We start from the raw sequence: 16,303 nt of genomic DNA, 5'->3' as shown, positions 1-16,303 counted from the left end.
GGAGTGCAATGATTTATTATTTTATTTTATTTTATTTTATTTATTTATTTTTTTGAGACAGAGTCTCACTTTGTTGCCCGGGCTAGAGTGAGTGCCGTGGCGTCAGCCTAGCTCACAGCAACCTCAAACTCCTGGGCTTAAGCGATCCTACTGCCTCAGCCTCCCGAGTAGCTGGGACTACAGGCATGCGCCACCATGCCCGGCTAATTTTTTCCATATATATTTTTAGTTGTCCAGATAATTTTTATTTCTATTTTTAGTAGAGACGGGGTCTCGCTCAGGCTGGTCTCGAACTCCTGACCTTGAGCGATCCACCCGCCTCGGCCTCCCAGAGGGCTAGGATTACAGGCATGAGCCACCGCGCCCGGCCTATTATTTTATAATAGGTCACACGCCCTTCAATGTGGAAGGGCTCCTGCCTACCAAGGCCATATGTGACCCTGGCCCTCCTGCCTCCTTGGGTTTATGCTGTAGGGGCCTCTGGCCTCCTTCCAGCCCGTAGGTCCTCATCAAATGTCCCTGTCCCCAGGGTATACCCTGGGCACCCTGTTGGGAACTGCTGTCCCTGCAACCCCTGCTCTGCTGCTGCTTAGCACCTGCCACTGCACACACAGACCCTCTGATGATCGGGTTGGCTGCTGCCTGCTCTGCCTTGGTGCACAGACCTGCCAGCACAGAGGACAGCGGGGGCGCCAGGAACAGCTTTTAGGGGTGGTTGCCCTGGCTCCCCAAGGCGGGCACATGACCTGGTTGTCCCTTCCCACCACACTCCCACACCCCCTCACCCGCAGCAGAAAGAACCAGCCGAGGTCTCCTGCTATACTAATGTATTCCATCTTTCAAAAAGAAAGAAATGATTTTAATATTACTTAACAATATGTTAAAAAAGTAGCCAGGCAGGCCTCCGTGTTAATACAGTCGTACACTCTATAACGGACTTGATGGTGTGAGCACTCGGTGGGTTTCTTGTTTTTTAACTTTCTTGTCTGCAAGGGATCTTACACAAGCTGGCTACAAGTCAGGGGGATCAAACACAGACAGCGCAACGTGTACACTCTGAACAGCAGATTGTGGAAGAGAACGAAGGAAGCCTGCCCTGCCCAGCCCGCCTTGGGTGGACGCAGGGGCACACGAGAGTTGAGTGATGGCCAACACCCAGTGGGGACAGATGACAGGACAGGGCGCGATGCAGAGGCGACGGAGCCACAAGGATGATACAAACTCGTATCTGGCCACAGCCCAGGCCTCCGAGGCCGCAGTGGTGGGAGGACTTGGCGCGAACTACTGTTCCAATCCGACAGCACAGAGCTACAATCAAAGGGGTCTCACGCACAGACTACACGCACACGAGCTAACAGCGTGGGCCGAGCAGCAAGTTCTTGGTCTGGGGTCTCAGGCGGTGGGGCCCGCCCCCAACAGCCCTGGGCGAGCTCTGGCTCTGGGGGGCCAGCAATGGGCTCGGCTCTCGGGGTGGCGCAGCCTAGCCCGCCTCCCGCATGTCCCTCTCCAGGCAGGCCTCGTTCAGTGGGCAGCAAAGGTGGCTTTTTTCAAGCTAAAATTGGACCAGTTGATGGACAGTCTTTGTCGGGTCTGTCTAGCAGAATCCAAGCAGAACCTGTGAAGACAAAAAGCCAAACTGTCACCAAAGGACACAGCCCACACCCACGCTGGGGCTTGGCAAAGCCTCCCATCCTCCTACTGTTGCTAGAAACTCAGGGGGGTGGACAGTGAGGGTGATCAGGGTCAACGGTCCCCTCCAGGCCCCACCACAGGCTGCACTGGAGGAAGGGACAGCGCCCTGGGAGGAAGGAAGGGAGGTGGGATGCAGTCCTGAGAAAGAAAAGAAATTTTTAATCTGAGGAATGCGAGCCCTTTAAATGACCTGGCCCAGAGAGGGACAGACACGTGACAGCCCCACGTCTTCCTCCCACTTTGAGCTAAGGCATCATTTCGAAGCCGCCTGCTCTGTGGATTCCAGACTACACAGTGACCTGAGGCTGCCACATGCTGGAGAGTAACTCACACCCTGCAGCTCAACAACACAGGGGCATCACCAGTCAATGTGACTTACTTGAACTAACGGGAATTCCTGACAAACAACCTTTGTAGTCACCCCTCTTCTGATCTTTTTTCTTTAGAAACCTGAACCTCTCCATTGTTCTCCAAGGCATTGTTCTCCAGTATGTCCCGGGCTCCAGTCCTCAACCTTGGCACAAATAAACTCTCTACATGGATTGTGCCTCAGTTTCTTTCTTTAGGTCAACAGTCCATGCTTCTAAGGTGTTTTGTGTCATCGTTTCCTACCCTGTGCTTCAGGGAACGGGGTTGGCTCAAGTTCCAAGAAGAAAAGCAACAGGTGTGTGTTGGGGGTGCCACTGGACCAGGAATACAGGCCTCCAGCCTCCCCAAGGAAGCTTCTGACGGAGAGTATCAGAAGTGCACCCTGCCTGGCTGGGCACTGCCAACGGCCACCATCCTGAATGTCTTAATATGGCCAAGACAAGGACAAGGAGGAAGGGCGAGGGGTTCACTGCTTCGCTGGGTGCCTTGTCCAGACAGTAAATGATCGCAGCCTACTGCAAAGCAGGCGAGAGCTGGGTGGCTTTGCAGGTAAGCTCCACAGACACACAGACAGGGTCTGTAGGTGGGGGAGGCTGGGACTGGCAGGTGGCCTCAGGCCAGGGGCCACCACACAAGGGTCAGATAGAGCTCCAGGGCAGTCCCTGCAACAGATCATCTTGGGGAAGCAATTCTGCCACTAAGCCAGGCTGCTGCACCTGGGTGAGGCAAGCAGTAGGGACCTGGCACACGTGCCCTGCGGGGCAGAGGGAGGACAGGGAAGCCCAGACTGGGCCGGTGGGTTGAGCTGACCATGAAAACAGGAGATGTGCTCAGACCTGGGCAAAATGCTGCCCACTGTCTTAGGAAGGAGGGCCGGCTACACCCCTTACAGCCAAGTGGGGCCCTGGGAAGAGAGTCCTAGCAAACCACGTGTGACCTGGCAGCTCCCTCTCTGAGCCTGGGACTGTGGAAGCCACAACTGGGAAGAAGGAATCACAAGGGGGAAGCAAATTAGATCTGAGCCTGGCCTGCCCTGGGAGCTGCTGGAAGGCCTGTCACCAAGCACGAGGCCGAGTGGGCTGGAAGCACGCATTAAGTCCGGGGTCAGCAAACATTTGCTGTGATGGGCCGGACAGTAACTACTGAGGCTTTGCAGGCCCTGCGGTCGCTCTTGCACTTGTTCAACTCACAGGGGCAGCCCCAGAAGACACGTCAGCATAGCTATGTTCCAATATGAAGTTTATATAATTTTCATGTGTCACAAAATATTTTTTCCCCCAATATAAAAATTCTTTTAGGTCATTAGTTATACACAAGCAGGTGGAGGACTGGGCCTGAGCTGCAGCTTGTGGCATGTGGTCTGTGTTAAAGAAAAGATCTCAGTCCATGTGTAATCACTGAGATTTCAGCCTGACTTATTCCTGAATTTGTAAGCAAGTGTGACTGAAAATAAGAATTGATTATGTCGAAATGGTGATAGTTCCCCACCTCAGGGGCACGTCACCCGCACATGAAGGCCCACAGGCCTCTCAGGTGAGCTGCCAGCCTCTTTAGGCTGCCTGGGCTCTGGATCACAAACTCACTGCACACTGAAGAGCTTTTGAAAAAGACCACATTTTTGCCCCCTGCTTCCCAGGCAACAAGGCCTGATTTTTGTATTAAATGAAAGAAACATTTTCTTTCAAAAACCTTTACTTTGGCCAGGTGCGGTGGCTCATGCCTGTAATGTCAGCACTTTGGGAGGCCAAGGCAGGAGGATCACTTGAGGCCAGGAATTTGAGACCAGTCTGGGAAATATAGCAAAATGCTGTCTCTACATTAAAAAAAAAAAAAAAAAAAAAAAAGCCAGGCGTGGTGGCACACATCAGTAGTCCCAGCTACTCGGGAGGCTGAGGCAGGAGGGTAGTTTGAGCCCAGGAGTTTAGCTGTGACTGTGCCACTGCACTCTAGCCTGGGCTAAAGAAGGAGACCCTGTCTCTAAAAAACAACCCCCGCCAAAATAAACCCCTTTACTTTGCATAATTTCTGAAGCTTTCACCATTCCAGCTCTAATTTGGGTAGCAGAAATTTGAATGAAACCTGAAAATGGTTATTGTCACCCATCCATTAGGTAAAATTGTGTTTGCTTCAGTTGTGGTTCATTCATTCAACCACAAACGTCTGTGAACAACCAACTGTGCGCTGCCTGCCCAGCCTCTGTGCGGTGGCGAGAGCCCATGTTGAGACTGAGCCCCGACCAGGAAAGGCTGCACCATCTCCCAGGATCCACATTCTCTTTCCCTGGCCACAGGTAGTCAAACTCTGAGTCTGTGATGTTACCTTCTACACTTTCTGGAAACTTCCACCTCTGCCTCTGCCATCTTTTCCTAATTCTCACAATCATCCTGACTGCCCCCACTGCTTTCTCTACACAGCAGCTAGCATGCTCAAAAACATCAACCACATCCCTGCTCAATGCTATTCAATGAAGAATATAATCCAAGCCACAGGCAGGCTTCTAACAGATTCTTGTGGCATGGGCATAAAACCCTGCTGCTCCCCAAGACCCCAGGCCCAGTGTGATCTGGCCTTGCCCCTGCCCATAGCCTGTCATCTCCACTTGTGCTCCAGACACACCAGCCTCCCCATCAGGCCTGTGTTGTCAACTGTGGACTACGTCATACACACACAAGGTATGCAGAGCACACAGCATACGGGTACCTAGAATGCAAAAGCCTGAGTAAGCACCCTCCTGGTCAAGAAATCCAACACTGTCAACTGCGGGCAACTTGTCTTCTCCCAGGAGGCAGCCACTGTCCCAGTGTTTGTAACAGTTAGTCCTCCACAGTTCTTTATAATTTCATGACTTCTATATGCACCCTAAAGGGCAGTCTGGTTGTGCTGATTTTGAACTTGTATAAATGGAGTCATGCTGTATGCATTTTCTCTTATTGCTTCTTTCACTCAACATTATGTCTGTGATTCTTCAATGAGGCAACAGTGTGTTCACTTTTGTTGCTGTGTGAATACAGTGCAGTGGACAGACAGACGCTGCTGCGCACATGGTCCTTGCCCTGCCCCCTGGGGTAAGCGTGCAGGAGTCCCTCTAGGTACATACACAGGCGTGGAGCTGTTGGGTCATGTGGATGTACAACTTCAATTTTACTAAATTGTGTCAAACTTTTTTCCACAGTGGTTTTGACCGATTTATACTCCCAGGAGCAGTGCGTAAGACTCTCGTCACTCTATGCTTTCCCCTAGCAGGTGAGAGAGACAGCTCACTGGCTGGCTGCAAACTGAAGAAAAAAAACCTCTCCTGGTCTTGCTGTGTGGCTCCCTAGTCAGGTTGAACATCTCTTTGTCGTTTACTGGTCAAATGTTTTCTGTGGGATCCTGTTGGTTTGCCCATTTTTCAACTGGCTTGTCTTTTTCTCACTGTTCTGTAGAGCTCTTCATACTTCATGCTAATCCTTTGTGATGTGCAGCAAATACTTTCTTCTTGTTTTCTATAAAGCAAATTCTTTTAAAAGAATTATTTATTTTTAACTTATACAAATGGTTTCTTGTTACATGGATGAATTTTATAGTGAAGAAGTCCATACCCATCACCCAAATAGTGTACACTGTAGCCAACAGGTAATTTCTGAGCCTGCACCCCCCACCCTCTCCCATGTCCATTAAGTCACCCTGTATGACCATGCATACCCACTGCTTAGCTCCCACATAAAAGGGAGAACATGTCGTATTTGGTTTTTGTTCCTGGGTTATTTCACTTAGAATAATGGCCTCCAGTTCTATCCAAGTTGCTGCAAAAGACATTATTTCATTATTTTTGATGGCTGAGTAGTAATCCATGGTGTGTGTGTATGGATACACACACATACATATACCACATTTTCTTTTTCTGAGACAGAGTCTCGCTCTGTTGCCTAGGCTGCAGTGCCATGGTGTCATCAAACTCCCAGGCTCAAGTGATTCTCCTGCCTCAGCCTTCAGAGTAGCTGGGATTATAGGTATGCACCACCAAGCCAGGCTAATTTTTAAAACTTTTGTAGAGACGAGGTCTTTCCATGTTGCTCAGGCTGGTCTTGAACTCGTAGCCTCAAGTGATCCTCCCACCTCAGTCTCCCAAAGTGCCAGGATTATAGGCCTGAGCCCCCATGCCTGGCCATATATGCCACATTTTCTTTAGCCAGTCATCAGCTGGTGGGCACTTAGGTTGGTTCTGTATCTTTGCAATTGTGAATTGTTCTGAGATAAACATATGGGTGCAGGTGGTTTATTTTTTTTAATTATTATTATTTTTTTAAATAAAATGACTTCTTTTCCTTGGGTAGGTGCCCTGCAGTGGGATTTCTGGATCGTATATGTAGATCTGCTTTTAGTCCTTTAAGAAATCTCAATGCTGTTGTCTGTAGAGATTGTACTAATTTACATTCCCACCAATAGCATATAAGTATTCCCTTTTCACTGCAGCCATACCAGCATCTATTGTTTTTTGACTTTGAAATAACAGCCATCTTGACAGGGGTAAGGTGAAATATCTCATTGTGGCTTTAATTTGCATTTCCCTGATGCTTAGTGACACTTTATAGCATTCATTTACAAATGTTAGGAGTCTTTTGGAAGACCTTAAGGTACAAGATCATATCATCAGCAAATAGGGATAGTTTGACTTCCTCTTTTCCATCCATTCAGATGCCCTTTATTTCATTCTCTTGCTTGGTTGCTCTGGTTAGGACTTCCAGTACTATGTTAAGTGGAAGTGGTGACAGTGGGCATCCTTGTCTTGTTCCAGTTCTTAGGGGGAATGCTTTCAGCTTTCCCCCATTCAGTATAATGTTGGCTTATATATACGGCTTTTATTAGCTTGAGGTAAGTTCCTTCTCTGTTTAGTTTGTTGAGAGTTTTTATCATGAAGGATGTTGGATTTTGTCAAATGCTGTTTCTGCATCTATTGAGACGATCACATGGTTTTTAATTGTTTATGCAGTGAATCACTTTTATTGACGTATGTTGAACCATCCTTGCACCCCTAGGATGAAACCCATTTGATCGGGTTGAATTATCTGTCTAATGTACTTTTGGATTTGGTTTGCTAGTATTTTGTTGAGGATCTTTACATCTACGTTCATCAAGGATGTTGGTCTGTAGTTTTATTGTTGTGTCTTTTCCTGGTTTTGGAATCAGGGTGATAATGGCTTCAGAGAATGAGCCATGGAGGATTCCCTCCTTTTCAATGTTATAGAACAGTTTCAGTAGGATAAGGTATCAATTCTTTGTAGGTCTGGTAGAATTCAGCTGTGAATCTGTCTGGTCCTGGGCTTTTATTTGTTGGAAGGTTTCTTATTACTGATTCAATTTTGCTATTTGTTATTGGTCTGTGTGGGGTTGCTATTAATACTTCTTCCTGACTCAAGTTTGGGAGGTAGTGTTTCCAAAAATTTATACATTTCCTCTAGATTTTCTAGTTTGTGTGCATAGAGGTGTCCGTAGTAGTCTCAGATGATCTATGGTACTTCGGTGGTATTAGTTGTAATACCTCCTTTTCCATTTTTGATTGAGCTTATTTGAATCCTTTCTCTTCCTTTCTTGGTTAATCTAACTAGTGGTCTATTGATTATATCTTTTCAAAGAACCAACATTTTGTTTCATTGATCCTTTGTGTGTTTTTGTTTGTTTGTTTCAATTTCATTTAGTTCTGCTCTGATCTTTGTTATTTCTTATCTTCTGCTTGCTTTGAGCTTAGTTTGTTCTTGTTTTTTTGATGTAGGCATTTAGTGCTATGAATATCCTCTTAGCACTGCTTTTGCTGTATCTCAGATTTTGATATCTTGTGTCATTACTGCCCTTCAATTAAAAAACTTTTTGATTTCCATCTTTTTTTTTTTTTTTTTTTGAGACAGAGTCTCACTGTGTTGCCCAGGCTAGAGTGAGTGCTGTGGCATCAGCCTAGCTCACAGCAACCTCAAACTCCTGAGCTTAAGCAATCCTACTGCCTCAGCCTCCCGAGTAGCCGGGACTACAGGCATGCACCACCATGCCTGGCTAATTTTTTCTATATATATTTTCAGTTGTCCATATAATATCTATTTTTAATAGAGACGGGGTCTCACTCTTGCTCAGGCTGGTCTTGAACTCCTGAGCTCAAACGATCCACCCGCCTCGGCCTCCCAGAGTGTTGGATTATAGGCGTGAGCTACTGCGCCTGGCCTGACTTCCATCTTGATTTTGTCACTGGCCCAAAGATCATTCAGCAGCAGGTTAATTTCCATGTATTTGTATAGATCTGAGAGTTCCTCTCGGAATTGATTTCTAGTTTTATTCCACTGTGGTCTGAGAAGATACATGGTATGATTTCAATTTTTTTTTTTTTTTGAGACAGTCTCTCCCTTTGTTGCCCGGGCTAGAGTGAGTGCCGTGGCATCAGCCTAGCTCACAGCAACCTCAAACTCCAGGGCTTAAGCGATCCTCCTGCCTCAGCCTCCCGGGTAGCTGGGACTACAGGCATGCGCCACCATGCCTGGCTAATTTTTTCTATATATATTTTAGTTGGCCAGATAATTTCTTTCTATTTTTATTAGAGACGGGGTCTCGCTCTTGCTCAGGCTGGTCTCGAACTCCTGACCTTGAGCAATCCACCCGCCTCGGCCTCCCAGAGTGCTAGGATTACAAGCGTGAGCCACCGTGCCAGGCCTGATTTCAATTTTTAAAAATTTGCTGAGGCTTGTTTTGTGGCCTAACATATGGTCTATCTTAGAAAATGTTCCATGTGCTGATGAGAAGAATGTATATTCTGCAGTTCTTGAGTAGAATGTTCTGAAAATGTTTGTTAGGTCCATTTGTTCTAGCATCTCGTGTAAGTTCGGTGTTTGTTGATTTCCTGTCTCAATAATCTGTCTAGTTCTGTCAGTGGAATGTTGAAGTCCCACACTATTATGACATGGCTATTTCTTTCTTTTCTTAGGTCTGGTAGCATGTTTTATGAATCTGGGAGCTCCAGTGTTAGGTGCATATATATATTTAGGATTGTTATACCTTCTGGTTGAATTGATCCCTTTTTTATCATATAATGACCATTTGTTCACTTTTCAATTTACATGGAATTTGGTTTCAATTTACATGGAATTTTTTCCCACCCCTTTAATTCCAGTCTATGAGAATCTTTGAGTTAAATGGGCTTCTTGGAGACAGCACGTATTTGGGTTGTATTTTTTTTTTAAATCCCTTCTGCCAATATAAACCTTTTAAGTGGGGCTTTTAGGCCATTAACATTCATTGTTTATATTGATAAGTGGGATGCCATTCCAGTCATCATGTTGACTGTTATCAGTTGCTTTGTAATTTTCCTCATTATCACTGTTATAAGAGCTGTGAATTTTTGTTTTTGGGTGTTTTTACACTGATAAGTACTGACCATTCTATTTAATTTTTCGAGCACTATTGAGCATTTCATGTAGGGCAGGTATAGTGTTGACAAATTCCCTTAGTGTGTGCTTGTCTGGGAAAAGATTTCATTTCTTCTTTAGTTATGAGACGTAGTTTTGCAGGAAACAAAATTCTTGAATGACAGTCATTCTGTTTAAGAAGATTAAAAATGGGACCCTAATCCCTTCTGGTTTGTAAAGTTTCTGTTGAGAAGTCTGCTGTTAGTCCCATGGGTTTTCCCTTGTAAGCTACTTATTATTTTTGCCTCATGGCTCATAGGAGGTCTTCCTTCACGATTACTTTGGTCAGTCTGAAGACTACGTGCCCTGATGATGGTAATGTCCTTTTTGCAGTTAATGTCCCAGGTGTTCATTGAGCTTCTTGGTCTGGATATTTAAATTTCTACCAAGACCAGAGAAGTTTTCCTCAATTATTCCCTCAAATAGGTTATCCAGGCCTTTGGTTTTTTTCCTTCTCCCTCAGGGATACTTTTGATTCTTATATTTGAGTCCTTTACATAATTCCAAACTTCTCAGAGACTCTGTTCATTTCTCTTGCTTCTTTATTCTTTTTGACTGAGTTAATTTGAAAGAGTTGTCTTCCAGCTCTGAAATTCTTTCTTCTATTTGGTCTAGTCTATTCTTAAAACTTTCCACTGTATTTCCCCAAATGAAATTTTGATTTCCAGGCCAGGCGCAGTGGCTCATGCCTATAATCCTAGCACTCTGGGAGGCCGAGGTGGGAGGATCGCTCGAGGTCAGGAGTTCGAGACCAGCCTGAGCAAGAGCGAGACCCCGTCTCTACTAAAAATAGAAAGAAATTAGCCAAATAACTAAAAATAGAAAAAATTAGCCGAGCATGGTGGCGCGTGCCTGTAGTCCCAGCTACCTGGGAGGCTGAGGCAGGAGGATCGCTTGAGCCCAGGAGTTTGAGGTTGTTGTGAGGTAGGCTGATGCCACGGCACTCTCTAGCCCAGGTAAGAGAGTGAGACTCTGTCTCAAAAAAAAAAAAAAGGCCGGGCGCGGTGGCTCACGCCTGTAATCCTAGCCCTCTGGAAGGCCGAGGCGGGTGGATCGCTCGAGGTCAGGAGTTCAAGACCAGCCTGAGCTAGACCCCGTCTCTACTAAAAAATAGAAATAAATTATCTGGACAACTAAAAGTATATATAGAAAAAATTAGCCGGGCATGGTGGCACATGCCTGTAGTCCCAGCTACTCGGGAGGCTGAGGCAGTAGGATTGCTTAAGCCCAAGAGTTTGAGGTTGCTGTGAGCTAGGCTGACGCCACAGCACTCACTCTAGCCTGGGCAACAAAGTGACACTCTGTCTCAAAAAAAAAAAAAAAAAAAAGAGAAATTTTGATTTCCAGAGGTTCTATTTGGCTTTTCAAAAAATGTATTTCTTGAGTAAATTTTTCATTCAATCCCTTAACTATTTTTCTGGTTTCTGAGTTGGTTTTCCATTTTCTCTTAGATGTCATGGAGGTTCCTTAAAATCCATATTTGCAATTCATTATCTCTCATTTCAGTATTTGCATTTTTGTTGGATCCATTACTAAGAGATCCTTCAAGGGGGTCCTTTCACCATAATTTTTCATACATCTAGAATCCTTGTGCTGACTCCTTCTCATCTGGAGCAGCTATCACTTCTTGATTTTGCATTTTCTTTTGTTTAGATGGGACCGCCCCCCCACCACTTTCTCTTAAGGGCGTGCCTGTTGCATATGTTGGGTAAGAACCTTTGGCTTTGCTTGTGGGCTACTTTAAGGTATTGGATGCCCAGCTTAATCTCCAAGTCAGTAAGTGGTGCTTTCAGCCAAGAGTCAGGCAAGTCCTGTATGACTGAATCAGTAAATGCTGTAATGGGCCGTACAAGTTGATCACCCTGCCAGCAGGAGATGCTTGTAGGAGAGAGCCCACTGAGCTGATGTTTTGGGGGCCTGTGTCTGGCTCCAGTAAAGCAGGAGCAGCACTCAGATGTCCCAGGCGATGGGCGGGGCCTTGGCACTCCCAGGTTTCTCCTTGTGCTCCACCACAGCCAAGGTGGATGGCGTATTGAGACTGGGTTGGGTTAGCCCATTCAGGCTCCACAAAGGTGGGCATAAAAGCTGTCTCAGCAGGGGTCAGCTCCCAGTGTGCTGGGGAAAGACACAGGGAGGGGCTAAGGCAGCCCCACAGAACCAGAAAGTCTGTTTGTGGGGGAGGAGCAGTTTGGAATTCATAGTCTAGCTAGAGGAGTGAGTTTCACTCTTCTGCCTTTCTTTGCCCTGCAGACCTCCTTCTTGTGATTGGTTGCAAGCAGCAGCAGAAAACAGCTAAGCTCTCATAGCACTGCCACAGGCTGGGAGCTTTCCTGGCCAGGAATAAAGTATAGCTTTCCTGTGTGGGGAGGGGTTTTCCATTCGTGTGATGTAGCTCAGACACACACTGCATTCTCCTTCCAGTTCTCCTGTGTGGGCTCCCTCCCCTCTCCCAATCAGTTCACAAATCTTTCCTCTATGCCTCTGAACATGATTGAGTCCTGGGGGTTCAGGATCAGGCCTCTGGGCCTGTCCTCTGATCCCCTGAGTTCAAGGCACAACCATGACAAGTAGAGATGTGCTGGTCATGAATTGTCTGTGGAGTGCTTGAGCAGGATTTATATCCCTCAACTTCGGGACATGCTCTACTCTGCTGCAGCAGCCAGACGGGCAGTGCTGGTGAGTGCCAACAGGTGGGGAGCTTGTGATCTGAGCACCCCTTGGTCTGCTGCAGGTTTCCAAAGAGAAAGATGTGAGCCCCACTCTCCGTGGAAGCCTGAGTGTGGTGGGCACACCCACAGAGTGAAAGCAGCCACTCTCAAGAGCCCTGGCTTAACTGTCCCTTGGGACACCTGTGCCAACACTGCCAGAGCTGCATCAGTACGGGTAAAGGCAGCCCCGCCCTGAATGTCCAAGATCTGGGATTACACAGTTCCCCTAGCACTCACTGGGTCCCTGTGGCTACGGGAGTCTGGGCAGGTGTTGGGAATGTTTGTGTGAGGTAGGTCAGTGACAAGACAACTGAAGCACTGAAGCTCCCTGGGCAGGACAAACGCACTCAGTGGAAAAGCAGTATGGTGCCTGCTGCCTCGGTTCAGGTCTTTGGTGAGGGGGAGTAACTGAGGGGGCTGGCAGCCTGGTGCTCTTTCCCAGGAAGCTCCTAGTTCACCGACAGCAGCAGTGGTTGGACTCATGAGGGTGGAGAGGCTCTCTGACCCTTTCCACAGAGCTCCAAATTCCTCAGGGGTCAATCTTGGCCAAAATCTTGTTCCTTCCTATAATGCTCTGCAATTTCTTCCTATGGGATCTCTGGTGGGTTCTGGCACTCTTCTTTCAGAATTACACATGGGCTATGTTTTTTTCACCTGAAACTTTTTCTTCTTTCTGAGACAATCTGGTGATTGATGTCACTAATCAGCCATCTTGCCTCCCTCCCAAATTCTCAATTTTAAAGTAATATATCAAGCTAGAGACAGTGGCTTACACCTGAATCCTAGCATGTTGAGAGGCTGCGGTGGGAGGGTTGCTTGAGGCCAGAAGTTTGAGACCAGCTTGGGCAACATAGCAAGACCCTATCTCTACCAAAAAATATAGAACTTAGCTGGGCATGGTGGTATGCATCTATAGTCCCAACTACTCAAGAGGATAAGGCAGGCTGATTGCTTAAGCTCAAGATTTGGAGGTTGCAGTGAGCTATGATGATGCTCACTGCACTCTAGCCTGGGCAACAAAGGAAGACTCTGGCTTAAAAATTTTTTTTTTAGTATTTCAATCTTTTATTTTATGGTTTGTGTTTTAAGAAATTTTTCCCTACTACGAAGTCAGAAAGATATTAACCTTCATTTTTTACCCAAATTAAAGGGTTTCCTTTTGACACTTAAAAGAATTAACCCACCAGGAGTGGACCTTTTGAGTATGGTGTGAGGTGGAGATCCAATTTCAGTTTTTCCCATTTAGACAACTACATCTACAGCTCTATTTATGAACACTCATTTCCAGTCACCTGCCAACCCATCTTTCATCATACACCAAAGACCAGTATGTTTGTGGGTCTGTTTCTGGGTTCTGTATTCTGTACCAATATTACAATGTTTTAATAACCATGACTTTCTAAGTCTTTACAATGGGAAGGAAAAGTAGCCTTCCTCGTTGTTGTCATTCTTTGAGGAGAATCTTAGCAACCTTTTTGTTCTTTGGTAAAATGTGAGACACATATAGGAAGGGTGAAGGAAATAAATGTGTGATATAAAGAATAACGATAATGTAAATATCTATCACCACAGTCAAGCCAGAACACAGGTGGTACCTCCCTTGCCCCCAGTGCCTTCTGTAGTTGAAGCATTCCCTCCTCTCCTCAGAAGTAATCACACTCTGAGTTTTTTTTTGAGACAGAGTCTTGCTCTGTTGCCCTGGGTACAGTGCAATGTCATCATCATAGCTCACAGCAACCTCAAACTCCTGGGTTCAAGTGATTCTCCTGCCTCAGACTCCAGAGTAGTTGGGACTACAGGTGTGTGCCACCATGCCCAGCTAATTTTTCTAGTTTTTGTAGAGATGGGGTCCTGCTCTTGCTCAGGCTGGTCTTGGACTCCTGACCTTCCAGAGTGCTAGGATTATATGCGTGTGCCACCACACCCAGCTACCTTTGGGCTTTTCATGATGATTTCCTTGCTTTTCTTTACAGTCTTAACACCTATGTATGTATCCATGAACAGTACATTTAATTTCTTAAAATCTACTGAGTTATGATTTATATAGAATAAATTGCAGTTAGTGTGGAGCTCATAAAAGCTGACAAATGTATATACATCCTGGTAATCATTACCTCAATCAACATACAGAACTATTCCACAAAATTCCCACATTTCCTCATGCCCTTTGCTGTGAATCCCCTTCCTGCCTTGGCAAATAATGCCATTTTAGATGTCATTACAGATGAATTTGTATTCTCTGGAATCTTATGTAAATGCAATATCACAGTATGCATTTTGTGTCTGGCTTCTGTCACTAAGTATGCTGTTTCTGAGATTCATCCATGGGGCCGTACCAGTAGCAGGCTCTTCTTTATTGCTAAGTAGTATTCCACTGAATAGATGCACCACAATTTGTTTACTCATTCATCATTTATTAATGGGCATTTGGGTTGTTCAGATTTTAGCTATTACAGCTTATTTTTTTTGTTTTTAGAGACAAGATCTCACTTTGTCACCCAAACTAGAGTGCAGTGGCATAATCATAACTCACTGCGGCCCCAAACTCCTATGCTCAAGTGATCCTCCTACCTTAGTCTCCTGAGTACCTGGGACTACCGGCACATGCCACCATGTCTAGCTGATTTTTAATTTTCTTTTCTTTTTTCCTAGAGATGGGGTCTCACTAGGTTGCCCAGGCTGGTCACAAATTCTTGCCTCAAGTAATCTTCCTGCCTTGCTTCCTAAAGTGCTGGGACTACGGGCGTGAGCCTCGCCTCTTCTTGAATTTATTAATGCAGCAAACACTGTATTTTCTGATATTAAATAATCCTTGCATTCCTGGGATAAACCAGTTTAGTCATGGTATACTGCTTTTTAAAATATGCTGTTGGATTTGGCATGAGACTATTTTATTTATTTTTTAAGATACAGTCTAATATTAATTTTGCATTTAATATTAATAAGTGAGACAAACCGGTACTTTTTCTTTTTTTCTGGAATTTTGTTTTTAGACAGGGTCTCACTCTGTTGCTTGGGCTACAGTGCAGTGCCAATGTCATAGCTCACTACAGTCTCAAATTCTTGGACTTAAAGCGATCTTCCTGCCTCAGCTTCTGCAGTAGCTAGGACCACAGATGCATGCCACCATGCCCTGATAATTTTTAAAATTTCTGTAGGGATTGGGTTTCACTATGTTGCTCAGGCTGGTCTCAAACTCCCGGCCTCAAGTGATCCTCCTGCCTTGGCCTCCCAAAATGCTGGCATTGCCCATGTGAGCCACCCTGTCTGGCTTTTTTTTCTGAGACAGGGTCTCACTTTGTTGCCTAGGCTGGAGTGCAATGGCACAGTCGCAATCCCTGAAGCCTCCAAATCTTGGACTCAAGAGATCCTTCTTCCTCAACCTCCCAAGTAGCTAAAAATACAGACGATAAACACCACACCTGACTTTTTTATTTTTTGTAGAGACAAGGTCTCACTATGTTGTCTACGCTTGTTTTGAACTCCTGGCCACAACTGATCCTCCTGCTTCAGCCTCCCAAAGTGCTGGGATTACAGGTGTGAGCCACAACACCCAGCACTGGAATTGTTTTTGGCAGATTTTGGCATCAAAATTTTACTTGTGTCATAAAACGAAGTGGGGCATATTCACTTGTGCATGTGCTCTCTCGTTTAAATTCTCTGCTATTGTCTCTACAAGACTGGATAACCTACTCTTCGAAAGTTTGGTAGAATTTTCTGTAAAACATTCAGAATACAGTTTTCTCATTGGGAAGACTTACAGCTACTGCTTAAATTTCTTTAACAGTTACTGGACCATTCATGTTTTCAATTTTTTCCTTGGGTTGATTTTATTTATTTTATATATATATATAAATACATATATATACACACACACACACACACACACACACACACACACACATATGTATTAACCTAGACTGACAATTTTCTTTGAACAATTTGTAAATGTTAGTCCACTATCTTCTGGCGTCTGGTTTTAAATGCTAAAAGAGTGGATTTTTGTTTGTTTATCCTATTGTCAAATGTCGTGGTCTTTTATTTTGTAGATGCCTATGTCTCAGTTTCATAAAATCCTCAGGCACCATCTCTTTAAATATTGCCTTT

The 16,303-nt window shown here is 45.3% G+C and overlaps 1 protein-coding gene across 4 annotated transcripts in view; it reads right to left on the bottom strand.

The window, feature by feature from the left end:
• Positions 1-812: 812 nt before the first annotated feature.
• Positions 813-16,303, bottom strand: part of FAM193A (family with sequence similarity 193 member A) — a 137,974-nt gene continuing 122,483 nt past the window's right edge. For all 4 annotated transcript variants that reach the window (XM_045528198.1, XM_045528199.1, XM_045528200.1 and 1 more), the window contains one exon: positions 813-1,615. In XM_045528198.1, the coding sequence (XP_045384154.1) occupies positions 1,522-1,615 (94 nt within the window). In that variant the 3' untranslated portion in view covers positions 813-1,521. The remainder of the gene's footprint in view (positions 1,616-16,303) is intronic.

The sequence above is a fragment of the Lemur catta genome, chromosome 17 (assembly GCF_020740605.2).
Source record: "Lemur catta isolate mLemCat1 chromosome 17, mLemCat1.pri, whole genome shotgun sequence".
Classification (NCBI taxonomy): domain Eukaryota; kingdom Metazoa; phylum Chordata; class Mammalia; order Primates; family Lemuridae; genus Lemur; species Lemur catta.
The sequence above is the reverse complement of the archived record's forward strand: the minus strand, read 5'-3'. Positions and strand labels throughout refer to the sequence as shown.